Below are 12,439 nucleotides of genomic sequence, written 5' to 3' on the forward strand. Positions count from 1 at the left end.
CGGCAAGTGAGGAAGGAGCGGATCCACTCTAATGCTGTGCTGATGCCTGTGTCGTGAAGTCTTGTGCAGAGAGTGTGGCCAGAAACTGTGTCGAATGTGGCAGAGGGGTCATCGAGGAGGAGGGCTGCGATTACGCCTTGGTCAAGGAGATTGCAGATGTCATCAGTTGCGGCGAGGAGTGCAGTCTTAGTGCTGTGGTTGCTCGTGATGCCAGACTGGGAGGGGCTCAGTGTGTGGTTTGTTTCAATGAATTCTGTGAGTTGGACGCTGATGGCCTTCTCGTGATTTTGGCTAGGAAGGGGAGCAGAGAGATGGGTCTGTAGTTATTGAGGTCCGTCGGGTCGCCAGAGGGTTTCTTCAGCACGGGGTTGATCTCTGCATGTTACCAGTCTTCAGGGAAGGTGGTGGATTTGATGGAGTAGTTGATGGTTCGGCAGAGTTCGGGGGCGATGATCGCACCGGCTCAGTTGAAAAAGTGGTGCTGGCAGGGGAACAAGGGGGCTCCAGAGTGGATATTTTTAATGATCCTTAGGGTGTCATCAGCGGTGAGGGAGGTCCACTTAAGCAACGTCGGCTGAGGTCTGGAACATTCAGGTGCAGTGGTTGCGGGTGGGGAGGGTGTGTTCTGGATTGTGAAGCCGTCAGAGATCTATGATATTGCAGTTGAAAAAGGTGGCGAGGTTGTTGAGAGTTCGGGGGGAGGGGTCTGTGGTTTCTGAGCAGGGTTTGGCAAATTCTTTGTCACTGCAAATGATTTCCACTGGCTCAAACTTCATAATTTAGAACTTCTCGTTGGCTATCACCCCACAAAGTGCACGAGAAACACTTAAGCCTTACATTGTGCAATATGTTATAGCTCTGGCTAGTGCTCCATTCTTAAACTGTAAAATAGCTAACCGTAGAGCTGTGCCCGGCACTGTGGTACGAGTTACTTACCTTCGGTAACAATGTATCTGGTAGAGACTATTCTAGCCGCAGATTTCTTTACGCAGAACTATCCCCAGGCGTGAGACTGGATCTGGAAACAGCATCCCTGCCCGCAAGGGGGCGGGGCAACACCACGCGACTCCGCCTAGGTGTCGTCCGTGTACGTGACGTCAGCGAGGTCACATAAGCCCCACCCCGGCGCACCTACGTCAGTTTTCTTTGGAGAATTTTTCCACGCCGCAACGTGGAGCCACCAGGCAAACTGTGGGAGCAGGGGGAACAGTGTGCGAAAGAGTAGAAACAAAGAATGGAGACAAGCGACACCATAAGGAGCGGTGCAACACTGCAGCCTCCAAAGGCAGGGGCGGAATAAAGAACAGAGCAGAGCCCCGAGCAGCCACCCTGCCAGCATGTAAACCGCCTCCCCCCCTCCACCGGAGACAGGGAACATATGTAAAGGCAGAACACCTGTAGCAGGCCTACATCCCCCACCCGGAAATAGGGAAGGGGAGCCAGCCCCAGAACAGATAGGACAACAACAACCCTCCAAGCCACCCCGGCACAGAGGGCAACCATCCGCCAGGGAACAAGGGCAGGGCATGGCCAGGTGACCCCCAGACAGAGGACGGCAGAGGGGCAGGGACCCCCAGCAGCAAGAGGGAGGGCTGAGATTGAAGGGAAAACCCTCCCCAAACCTGGCACAGCCTGAGTAGCACAGGAGCACCATAACCCCATTCTCCAGAGAACGAAGGGGAGGAAGGAACAGCAACAAGACGGAGCGACCTGCCAAGAGCAAAGAAATGCACTCACAAGAGACACAGCCCCCCACCAGGAGGCGAGTGCAGAGACCAACCCACGGGTTCTCGCAGAACGGGGAGGAAGGGCGGACCGTGAAGGAATCTGCGACTAGAATCGTCTCAACCAGATACATCATTACCGAAGGTAAGTAACTCGTACATCTGATAGAGACTATTAGCCGCAGATTCCTTCACGTAGAATAGATACCCTAACAATACCCACGGGGAAGGAGGGTCTGCGAAAGGACCCCCACCCCAGCCATAACAGGTCAGAGGGGTCACACACAGGGGACCAGACCTTCGGACTGGGAAATAACCCGGCCCCTCCCAGGCAGGAAGAGCCGCCCACAAGCAGAACACCACCGACCCCAGAGGGATGGGGGAAGAAGAAACAAAGGGGGGCCTCACGACAGAGCAACCAAGGGCCAGGCCAGAGAGGCCGAAGTACCCCACACCCCTTCAAGGCAATAAGCTTCCCTCTAAAGCCAGGCGGAGGGCCCAAGGAAACGAGGGAAAAGGCTAAGCCACACCAGATGGAAGCCAACAGGCCAACCAGAGCGGCACTAACCGACAAGCCACCAGAACAGGAAAAATAAAACAGCCCAGGGCCCCAGGAAGACCGGGTGGGCAACACCTGACAAGGGAGGGCACAGAATTATCCCAAGCAGGGAGAAGAGGAAAGGGCCGGACACTCCCCCACGAGGGGCCGCGCACACGCCCTCAAGAAGCAAAGCAACATACAGAAACGCCATGGAGAACAGGCACCAAAGGGCCTCCAGAACTCCCCAGTAGAGCGCAAGCTGTATAACAGCTACCACTACCCCACACAGGGTACGTCAAGTCCCAAGACATGGGAACCCGCTTTGGAAGAACTTCCGCAACATAGGAAAAACAAAAGAGCCACAGGGAAAACACCTCACGAACGGCTTGACAATCAGCCCAAAGAAAAACAGAAAGCCTAATCTCTGGGCCAAGTCTGCGTAACAGTTCTAGCAAAAAACACACAGCGAACAAGGGCCATCCAGCAGCCAACATTGCCAAAGTCCCCACAAGGAGGACTCAATGGCCAGAAATCACACTCCACCGAAAGAGCGACCGTCCCAAGAAGGACCAGAACCAGCTCAATTCAATCACAGAGGAGGAGGATAAGGGGGAGGAGGAAGAGTATAAGGGGGAGGAGGACGGAGGCCCGCCAGGAGCCTTTGGATGGCGGAGTCAGCTGGGGCATGAAATAACAGGCTACCATCAAACGGGAGATCAATGAGCCGCTCCTGGATATTTTCGGGGAAGACGCCGTCCGGAAGCCAAGCATGGCGACGGAGAGCGACTGAGGAAGCCATGGCCCGGCCCAGCACCTCCAAGACAACAGCAGCGGCAGGGAGGGAAAGGCAGTCCGCAAAAGAGGACTGGCGGCAGAGGGGTGGAGGGAGAGACACGCAGGTTCACATGGCGCCGGAAGGTGCTGGTGTAGAAGGTGCTGAGGCACCGGATCCCCTGAGGCAGGACGCCCCCAAGCCCCCGTCAGGGACGAAAGGAGCGAACCCTCAAAGAGAAGCAAGATCTCCCTCCCACCAGAGCCCTGGTGGAGAACCTCCAAGAGATGATCCGTCAGAAAATGAGCAATCGGGTCACCCATGCGCAGAATATCCACAGCCGTGGACACCACGTGAGCAAAGGGCGCACCCGACTCTGTAGGGCCCAGCGGCGGAGAAAGCAGCTCCTCCGTGGGCGACGGTTGCAGACTAAGGAGGCCGTCCCCCAAGCTAAGCAGAACGGGTAGGGGCCAGACCTGGGAGGTAGGAGGAGCCGAGGAATGGGGGACCTGCAGCTCCTCCGGCGAACACCGCGGCCTCAGAATCAGCGGGGAGCCACCCTTCGACGATGCCAGTGAAAAAGATACCACTCGGCGGCCAGTCTCCAGGGAGGATGACACCAAGATGCAGGCAGCCTCCGTAGAAGAGGGAACGTCCAAAGACGAATCCGCCACTCGATGCCTGTCAGGAGCAGTAGAGTCCGCCGCCTGAGGCAGAGCAGTAACGCCAGCCTGCGCCGAAGGAGACGCTGGATAGGGCTTCTCGAAGTCACACGGGGCCGGAGTCACAGTGGACAAGGGGCAGCGTCGGAATGGTCGCCGACTCGACCTCCGTCGAGGCAGCCGCCTGCGTGGAGGGACAAGAAGGACTAGGGGAGTCACACGAAGCCCTCCGCCAGCCTCGGCCCAGTATACGACAGAGGTGGTCCAGCAAGCCATGCGGCGCCGCCAGGGCCGACCCAACCTCCGACGAGGCAGCCGCCTGCGTGGAGGGACGAAAAAGTCCCGGAGGAGAGCGAGGGGGTTCACGCCCGGCCTCGACCCGGAGCGGGACAAGGAGAGTCCACCGACCCCTGTGGCGCCGCCCGGTCCAGCAGCTGCTGGTGCCGTAGCGCCGTCACCTCGGCCTTAGACACCTTGTCAAGGGACCGAGAGGGGCTCGGGTGATGCGACCCGAGGCCCGGCAACCTCATGTGACACCACAGGGACTCCCGCGGGAGTTTGGGGCGAGGCAGAGACACTGTGTGAAGGAGGGACCCCAGAGGAGCCGCTCCCCAACAGCACCACATCCTCCAAGCCTGGATCCGACCAAGTCGGAGCCGGTGCCACAGGTGGCGCCGCGGAAGGCCCTGGGAAAGGCAAGGGAACCACTGACGCAGGAGGGGAAGGAGGAGGAGGAGACGCCAGCGAGGCCTGCAAAGACGCCGCGTATGTCTCCATCTGGACTATCGATGCTTCATCACCGGGAAACAGTGGGTAGGAGGACACGTGGGGCCGCATCACCCGCGGAGAGTCTATGCCCCCGGCAGGCCGAAACCCGTCCCCCGGGAACAAACTGTGACACTTACCCACCAGTGAGCGACGCTCTCACGACATCAGGGAAGGGTGATGACGACGACCACGGCTGTATTTGAAGCCGTCTGCCAAGGCTGATCGAGGTGAGAAGGCCGACCTGGAAAGACGCGCCGAGAGAAGTCATTCGGCGCGCCCGCCGCGACTTCAGCTTCAACTGTTGGCATGCCTCACAATCCGTGGTGCCGTGATCCTCCCCCAAACACCACATACAAATGCGATGAGGGTCCGTCGCTGACATAAGACGCCCACACGATATGCAAGCTTTGAAGCCCGAAGGCACACACTGTTCCATCAAGAGAGGGACAATGATGAAGAAAAAAAGGCCCGAAACAGGCCCATAGCAAGACCGGATCTGCGTTGCACGCGGAAAAGGAAAGAAACTGACGTAGGCGCACCGGGGTGGGGCTTATGTGACCTCGCTGACGTCACGTATGTGGACGACGTCTAGGCAGAGTCGCGTGGTGTCCCCCTGGCGTGCAGGGATACTGTGGCAAAAAAGTTTCCAGATCCAGTCTCACGCCTGGAGATAATTCTACGTGAAGGAATCTGCGGCTAGTAGTCTCTATCAGATCATTAATTCACCTTGGATCAATCCTAAGATGTGCATTCCTTACATGTGGCTCTATTTTCACTCTAAGAATAGCTCCTCTTCAGCTCTATCCTAACAGTGTAGTGTGTATGGCTCCTCCTCATACTTTACGTATACAATATGAATGACTTGCATTGGCATTAACTATACATTGAATGGCTTCTTTGGCCTATCGATTCTCACACTGTGTTGTACCACATCTCCCCACTGCTACAGCTTTATAAAGAGATTGGCTTTATCCTCATAATTGCATGGCTTTCCTTTGAATCTATCCAATCAATCATCATGTTAATTGCGGCTCTAGCCACAAGAGACTACAACATCAGCATGGCATGGAGAGGGTCACATTAGTTTCCACCTTATCAAATCTGAATATTGATTTGTTTTGGTATGTGGTCTCACTCCAGCCATACTAATTTTTAAATTCCATCCAACACTTGTGGGCTGTAATTCCAGGTACAATTTCCTTTACCATGCACCATGTTTTACCTGGTTCATGCCCCAAGTCTCAAGCCATAATTTCAAGCCGCTCCTGGCACATGGCAATTACCATCATCTCCTGCCCCAAAGAATGGCTGACATGCTCTACACACTCTCACTCCCTGGATCCTCACAGCAATTCATTTCAAACATGCTTTCCCAAATACTGGTATACGTACCTCATTTGTTGGGCACCATACCCTCTTATAGACTTCAGCTACGGGTAAATCCAAACTTATAATCTTGTTATTTACAAGAAGCTGTGGAAACAAAACCATGAGGGCAAGTCAGTGCCACACATCGCTAATTACATTAATAACTGGAGAAACCCAAAAAATCACTTTGGATGCACATAGCACACTTTTTAGTCTTTTAGATGTCACTCTGAAACGAGGAATGTGTAGCTTGTATGGCAGTTATCTAAAATAACACCCCAAGTCTAAAACTTGAAACCTGCCTGGAACAACCTCCACTAGCAGAGTTAACCCTCCCAGGACCACAATATGATTCCAGCTGTCCGATGTACAGCATGCTACATCTCAAGTGGAACCACCTAGGAAGAAAAAAAATCTAGTGTGGTAGTAGGCCAAAATAGCAAAGACAAATAGAATTAACATAGTACATCTACAATGTTAGCGTCATATTAGCTGTCAATATCTAAAGAGCCTTAAACTCAGGAGTAACCTGCGTAAGGAGCTGAAATGCCAAAGGAGCAGGCTAAATGTAGAGACAGAGCTGACCAGGAGACGCAACAATACTTTTTAACCTTCTTCATGAGTACTACCTTCAGAGCTGCCACTGCCAAGAAGATAAATTTACATCGTTAAGCTCCATGGGTATTGAGACATCCAACATTTTAACCTCTTGCGATCAAGTGACCTTTACAGCTTTAATCTACCAGGCTGTATCTAATTTTGGAACCATACCAGAAAAGTCTAAAGGCTACACAATACATCAGCCAAAACCTGTTTCTCCATGGTACAACATGGCTGCCTTTTTCACATAGCTTACCTCCATTCCACTATCATCTTCCAACAATGCTACAAGGTCACAGTCTTGGCAAATTTTGTTTTTAATGTCCCTCATTAAAGGTCCAATTCCAGGCTCATTGCTGCTGTATGGATTTCCAGGCATTCGTCCTTGCAAGAAATCCTCCTGCTGCGGATCCTTTTCTAAAGTCACAAAAAACTCTGTAACTTCATTCTCCTCCTGCAGAAAAGTAATAGGTGAAGAATTATTAGGTGTGTCATATTAAACCTAGATTGCACTTAAATAATAAGTTATTTACCTTCAGTAAGGCTGCTTATTCTGTTTAATCTAATTGCAGATTTCTCAGCTTTAGAACATCCACAGGCGACAGACTGGATCAAGATGATTTTTCAGCATAACCTCTGTGCACCAGTAGTAGCATTGTGCAGCTCTGCTCCTCCCTAGAAGTGATGTCTGGAGCCACGTATAGGAGCCACCCACGAGCGCCCCCGCCAGTTTCTTTCTGGACACCGTCCCTGTTCTTGGAGGCATACTACAAATTGATGGTGTCAGTGTGTAGATCATTATTTTGAGACCTTTATATTTGGAAAAGAGCCTATTCCACAGAACAGGAAGGTACGAGGACTATGAGGAATCTGCAGTTATATAGAATATCTACCAGAAAAAGGGTTACTTAAGTTAAGTAACTTCTTCTTCTGAGGGATACTTCTAACCACAGATTTTTCACCTTTGGAGGAAATACTAAAGCAGGACCTACCCTGGTGGTGGGTCTGCGGAATGACTCAGTCCAAAAAGTCCTGCAGGACCTTCCTGTCGGGCCTGTATATAAAGGCAATAATGCTTCATGAATGAGTGCCCTGCTGCCCACATAGCAGCATGATAAGTATCCAGGACAGTCTGAGCACAGTGGTAGTGGCACTGGCCCTGGTGAAGTGGGCTCACAATTCAGCAAGAGGTGTTTTCCACACTTCGGCATTGGCTAGGCGAAGCATATGCTGCATGGTACGGAACCCATACTGAAGCATAGAATATACTACAGGCAACTGGAGCCTGCGGTAAACGAAAGAATAGAGCGATATTAACGTTAAGATTGCAGAACATTAGAGAAGATGGACAGCCTGATCCAGAGAAGGATGCCTGTGAGGAAGACTCCTTAGGAGCGTACCAAGGATAAGGTAACCACGAATAGCCAGCAAATATCCCACATAGGGTAAATTTCAACCCCTGCGCGGGTAGCCCTCTTGGGCAAAGTAGACAGTCAGAGGGCCAAAATGAAGACAGAACCAGCCGTCTGGCCATACTGAAGACAAACTGAAATAGCGGAACAACCGCCTACAGTAACGGGGTACTATGCATAGAACCCGGAATATTCTTGAAACCAAAACAACAAGGCCACATCGCCTGTACAGAAGATAAGGATACTTTTATCCAGAAAGTCGATAGTTACGGCAGTACCGACATGAGGCGGGACACCGCCGAATCTGCGTACCTGTCGAAAAGTTCCACGCCATTGAATGGTAGATCTCTAAAAGCATACCGAACATTGTCTGGGAAATGACTTTCGCACAGCCATGCATGGCGGTGCAAAGCTACAGACTGAGCAAGAGTCAGTGGCATCAAGGCAAGACCTCAGGGAAAACTGCGCCATTCCCCTGCCATCATGAAGACCACGATGTAAATCTGGCCTTTGTCCTTCAGGTAGAGAAGGCAGAAGGGCCTCGACCAAGTCCCAAAGGGCAAAGGAAGCACGCGGGAACACGCAAGACGTATTCAATGCGCGGATGCTCGCACTGGCAGAGGCAAAAAGCTGGCAACCACATGCGTCCAACCACCTAGACTCCCTGGTGGGAGGTAACAACGGCAAAGCGGAGCAAGACTGCAAGTCAAAAGCCGCTTGAACAACCAGACCCTGAGCCCTAGGGTCAAGGGACAGGCATAGTGGATCACCCAGGGCAGGACGGTGTCTTCGAGCAAAGGCCCGATCAACAGGGTCAGCAGTGGAGGGCCTCGCCCACGTGCCAAGCAGGATGTCAAATAAAGAACCCCCAAGGGGTAGCAACGGCTCTACCTCAATGGGTTCCATGTGGAGAAGATCCAGTAAAGGATCAGAAGGCAAGGAAAGCACTGGGGGCTGAAAGCGAAGAATAGCTGCCGCCCTGTGAATAGCTCGTGCGTAGGCAGCACTAGCCTCAGTCGCTATTCTGGGAGGCGATATCAAACCGTCAGTAGGAGAAGGTTGGAGACTAACCCGCTTGCTAGACAGTAGAAGTGGAGGAGCCTGAGGCAGGTCTGAAGGCCACGTCACACTGGGTACCTGCACCATGGGGCACAGAGGCGACCTCGGACCTGGAGAGTCCAATGGGACGTTAACCTCTTTCGGATGAAGAGTCATAGGCGCCGGCACCTGTGTTGACCAACGCCGCGTGGGAGTCGCATCAACATCCGAGGAGTCCAGAGAATTATCCTCATACAAAGGCGAAGGCGTCGACATCGGTACCGGAGTCGACCGACGCAGAGTCGAACAGACGTCGATGACCTCCAGAGGACACCCGGCAGGGGTGCCGGCCGACGGCGACCCCACCGCACTAGGTGGAGAGGAACGACACTGACAGGGTGTCGAGCCCGACGCCGCCTCCGTCAGCGCAGGAAACCGCATAGAGCTGTGCGGTGGCCGGGCGGGTAGACTGGACAGCCTACTGGGATGGGCCTCTGGGCCATGTCCCGTGTCTGGCAAGGAGCAAGAGGTACGGGCACCAGCATCACGCATACGGGCGGAAGATCTCTGCGACTTACGCTTGTGCTTACCGCCTCAGAACGAAGTCCGCAGGAACGACCTCGGGAACGGCCCCGATCCTGAGAGGGAGAAAGAAGACGCGAAGGTGCCGGACCCAACAGCCGTGCGTCCAGCAATTTCATATGATGCTCCCTCAAGGACTTGGGTTTCATTTGTTGACAGGCGTCGCACTCTTTGGAGTCGTGGTGCACTCCCAGGCACCACATGCAGACGGCATGTGCGTCTGTATACAGACATCTGGCGAGCACAGGACTCGCACGTCTTGAAGCCTGAAGGCATTGCACACTGTTCCGTGACGCCGAAGGTGTCAAAAAAGGGCAATACAAAACAGGCCAAGGAACCGCTGGTTTTCCAGGAACTGCGTTGGGACGTGGAAAAGAAGAAAACTGATGTCAGCGTGCCGTGAGGGGCAAATATGGCTCCGCTGACGTCACGTCTGTGGACGACGTCAGGGCGGAGCCGTGCGGCGCCGCCCCCTGGTGCGCAAAGGTGCTGCTGCGGAAAGTTTTCCGGATCCAGTCTGACGCCTGGGGATATTCTAAGTTAAGGAATCTGCGGCTAGATGTCTCTATCAGATAGGGCCATTCATATGGGAGGGAACGAAAGACCAACAGGAGGGACACATGGGCACGATTTACCATTCAAAAGTAAGGAATTTAGAAATGCAACCTGAACAATCAATGATCAGTGGTGGGCTGGCCTTAAGCCAATGTACTGAATACACCATGCCTTGCAGAGAAGCTCATGCGCGCTGCTAGGCTCGACCTAAAAAACCATCTTCAGGGTCAGGAGGGATAGGGAACACTTGTCCAATGGCTAAGCCGGAGTACACAAAGACATTGAAGACCAAATTAAAGTGCCACTGCGCTATAACAAACGGTTTAGGAGGAAAAAACATTGGAGAAAAAGCATCACATCTGGTGATTTGAAGAAGGTCGCTAGGTCCGATATAGGCAAAAAGGCCGATATCTGACAATCTTTAATAGTGCCCATTGCAAGTACTTGCTAGGCGAAAGACAAACCAAGCAGCAACACATCCAACAGTTTACCCTGCAACGGGTCCTTGTTAGGATTGCTACACTAAGTCACACTCTTACCCAGCATCAGGCATAAATAGATTTTGCAGATGACATATGGCCTCTAGAATGATCTCCTCTGTTTCGGGAGGTAGATCGAATTCAGTCACCTGCTGCTGCACAATCTCCACACCCTCCTGCTGCCACAGAAGATCCACCCAAAGAAGTAACCTGATTGGAGGACAGATGCTCATGCCCAGAGGTTTCAGGTACCAGTCTCCTAGCCCAATCCAGAGCCACTAGGATAATGTGGGCTTGGTCGTTCGTGATTTTCTTCAGAGCTCGGGTCAGGAGAAGCAGCAGCAGGATAGCATACAGGAGTCCCATGCTCCACTCTAGGCAGAATGCTTCTCCAAGACAGTCTTTAAGGGAACAAAAACACACAGTAATGTTGACACTGAGTCCTTGGCGGTGGCAAAGCGATTGAGTCATGGTTCTTCCCAATGCTGAAGATGCCCTGCGCCACCTCTGGGTGTAGCTGCCATTAGTGACCTGCTAGGCGTCACAGGCTGATCTTGTCTGCCATGCTGTTTAGAGATCCTGCAAGGCAGTGCACAATCAAGAAGATGCTTTGATGCTTCAACCAGGTCCAGAGGTGCAGGGCCTTCTGGCACAGATCCCAAGACATACATAATTGCTATTTCCATCCTCCTTAACCTCATGACTAGTAAAATCACACAATTGGGTAGACGCCATCACATTGGTTTCTCCATTCAATTTACAATGATTGGGTACATGACACTTATTTAACCCGGTGAACTTCAGCTTTCTAGTTGGCTTTCACAATGAGTAGGATTTGATCCCATCATGCACTGAAATTCAAAGAAAGGTGAGCACGCAGGATTGTTTTGGCTTATTCTTGCAGATTTACTTCATGTGCCTTAGCAACAAGAGGTGTTCTTCACCGCCAATAGGCTTCTTTAACACTTTTTCCTTTACCAGGTTTTTTCTGCGTTTCAGCAGATTTTCACTGGGCACCATTTTCTCCACGATGCTGCACTTGTGTATGCAGACAGTGCACCATGGTTCCTGTTTTATTTGTTAGGTTAAGCAAGGGATGTCTGAGGTGGTTAGTTTGTATTCATGGAGAATATTTCAGGATTAGCAGTAATGTCGCATGCTGAAGGGAAAGTCAGCTGTGCTTTATTGATGGTTTTTCCTTTCTTTTCCTACCTGTATACAGTGTAGCAATGAATAATACTAATGGCCCCATGATTACTTTGTTTTGTTCATAGAAGCTCCAGCTAATAAAGCTCCAGTAAGGGCCCAAAATGCATTGCTTCCAGTCCAGGGAGGACCTGGCTTGGCAGTTCGGGCTGGACTGTTCCCATGAGGCACAGGGTCAAGACTGATTTGCATATGGCTGGGTTCAAACTGGGAAGGCATGGTGAAAATAAAAACGATGTATTTAGGCCCAGATCTCTGTACTGGGGTGAATGTATGACATTTTTCTGCATTCTGTCCATCAACTGTTGTGTTTGCAATTGTCACCCCGAGTGGGAAGGGTATGCCAAGACGTGGGTCCCGTGCTCTCCATGCCACTGGAATTTTTGTATTTATTTAGGTCTATACCCTTACGCGTTAATTCCTTCTTTAAAAAACTAGACGGGATTTTAAGTAGTTATATCTGGGGGTATAAAAAAGCTAGAAGATCACTTGCTCTGCTCAAACTACCAACTAACAAAGGCGGTTTAAACTTCCCCGACTTTAAACTATATTTTTTGGCAACCTTCCTCGGCCGCCTTCGCAGTTTATTTAACCCCAACAGTCAATATTATTACCACCAATTTATGTTGGGTACTGACTCTAATCAATTCCTTGCAAGAGTTAACGACCCTAACTACTTTAAAAGGGTCAAATTCAAGACCGCGAGAGAGATAGTCGCTATTTGGAAATCTT

The 12,439-nt window shown here is 51.7% G+C and overlaps 1 protein-coding gene across 14 annotated transcripts in view; it reads right to left on the bottom strand.

The window, feature by feature from the left end:
• The window catches only part of UBR4 (ubiquitin protein ligase E3 component n-recognin 4), a 1,980,383-nt gene that overhangs the window by 118,049 nt on the left and 1,849,895 nt on the right, over positions 1–12,439 (bottom strand). For all 14 annotated transcript variants that reach the window (XM_085609056.1, XM_085609055.1, XM_085609054.1 and 11 more), the window contains 2 exons: positions 6,692–6,889; positions 5,860–5,940 (listed from right to left, as the gene is read on the bottom strand). In XM_085609056.1, the coding sequence (XP_085465182.1) occupies positions 5,860–5,940; positions 6,692–6,889 (279 nt within the window). The remainder of the gene's footprint in view (positions 1–5,859; positions 5,941–6,691; positions 6,890–12,439) is intronic.

This window comes from Triturus cristatus, chromosome 1_2, assembly GCF_964204655.1.
Source record: "Triturus cristatus chromosome 1_2, aTriCri1.1, whole genome shotgun sequence".
Lineage (NCBI taxonomy): Eukaryota > Metazoa > Chordata > Amphibia > Caudata > Salamandridae > Triturus > Triturus cristatus.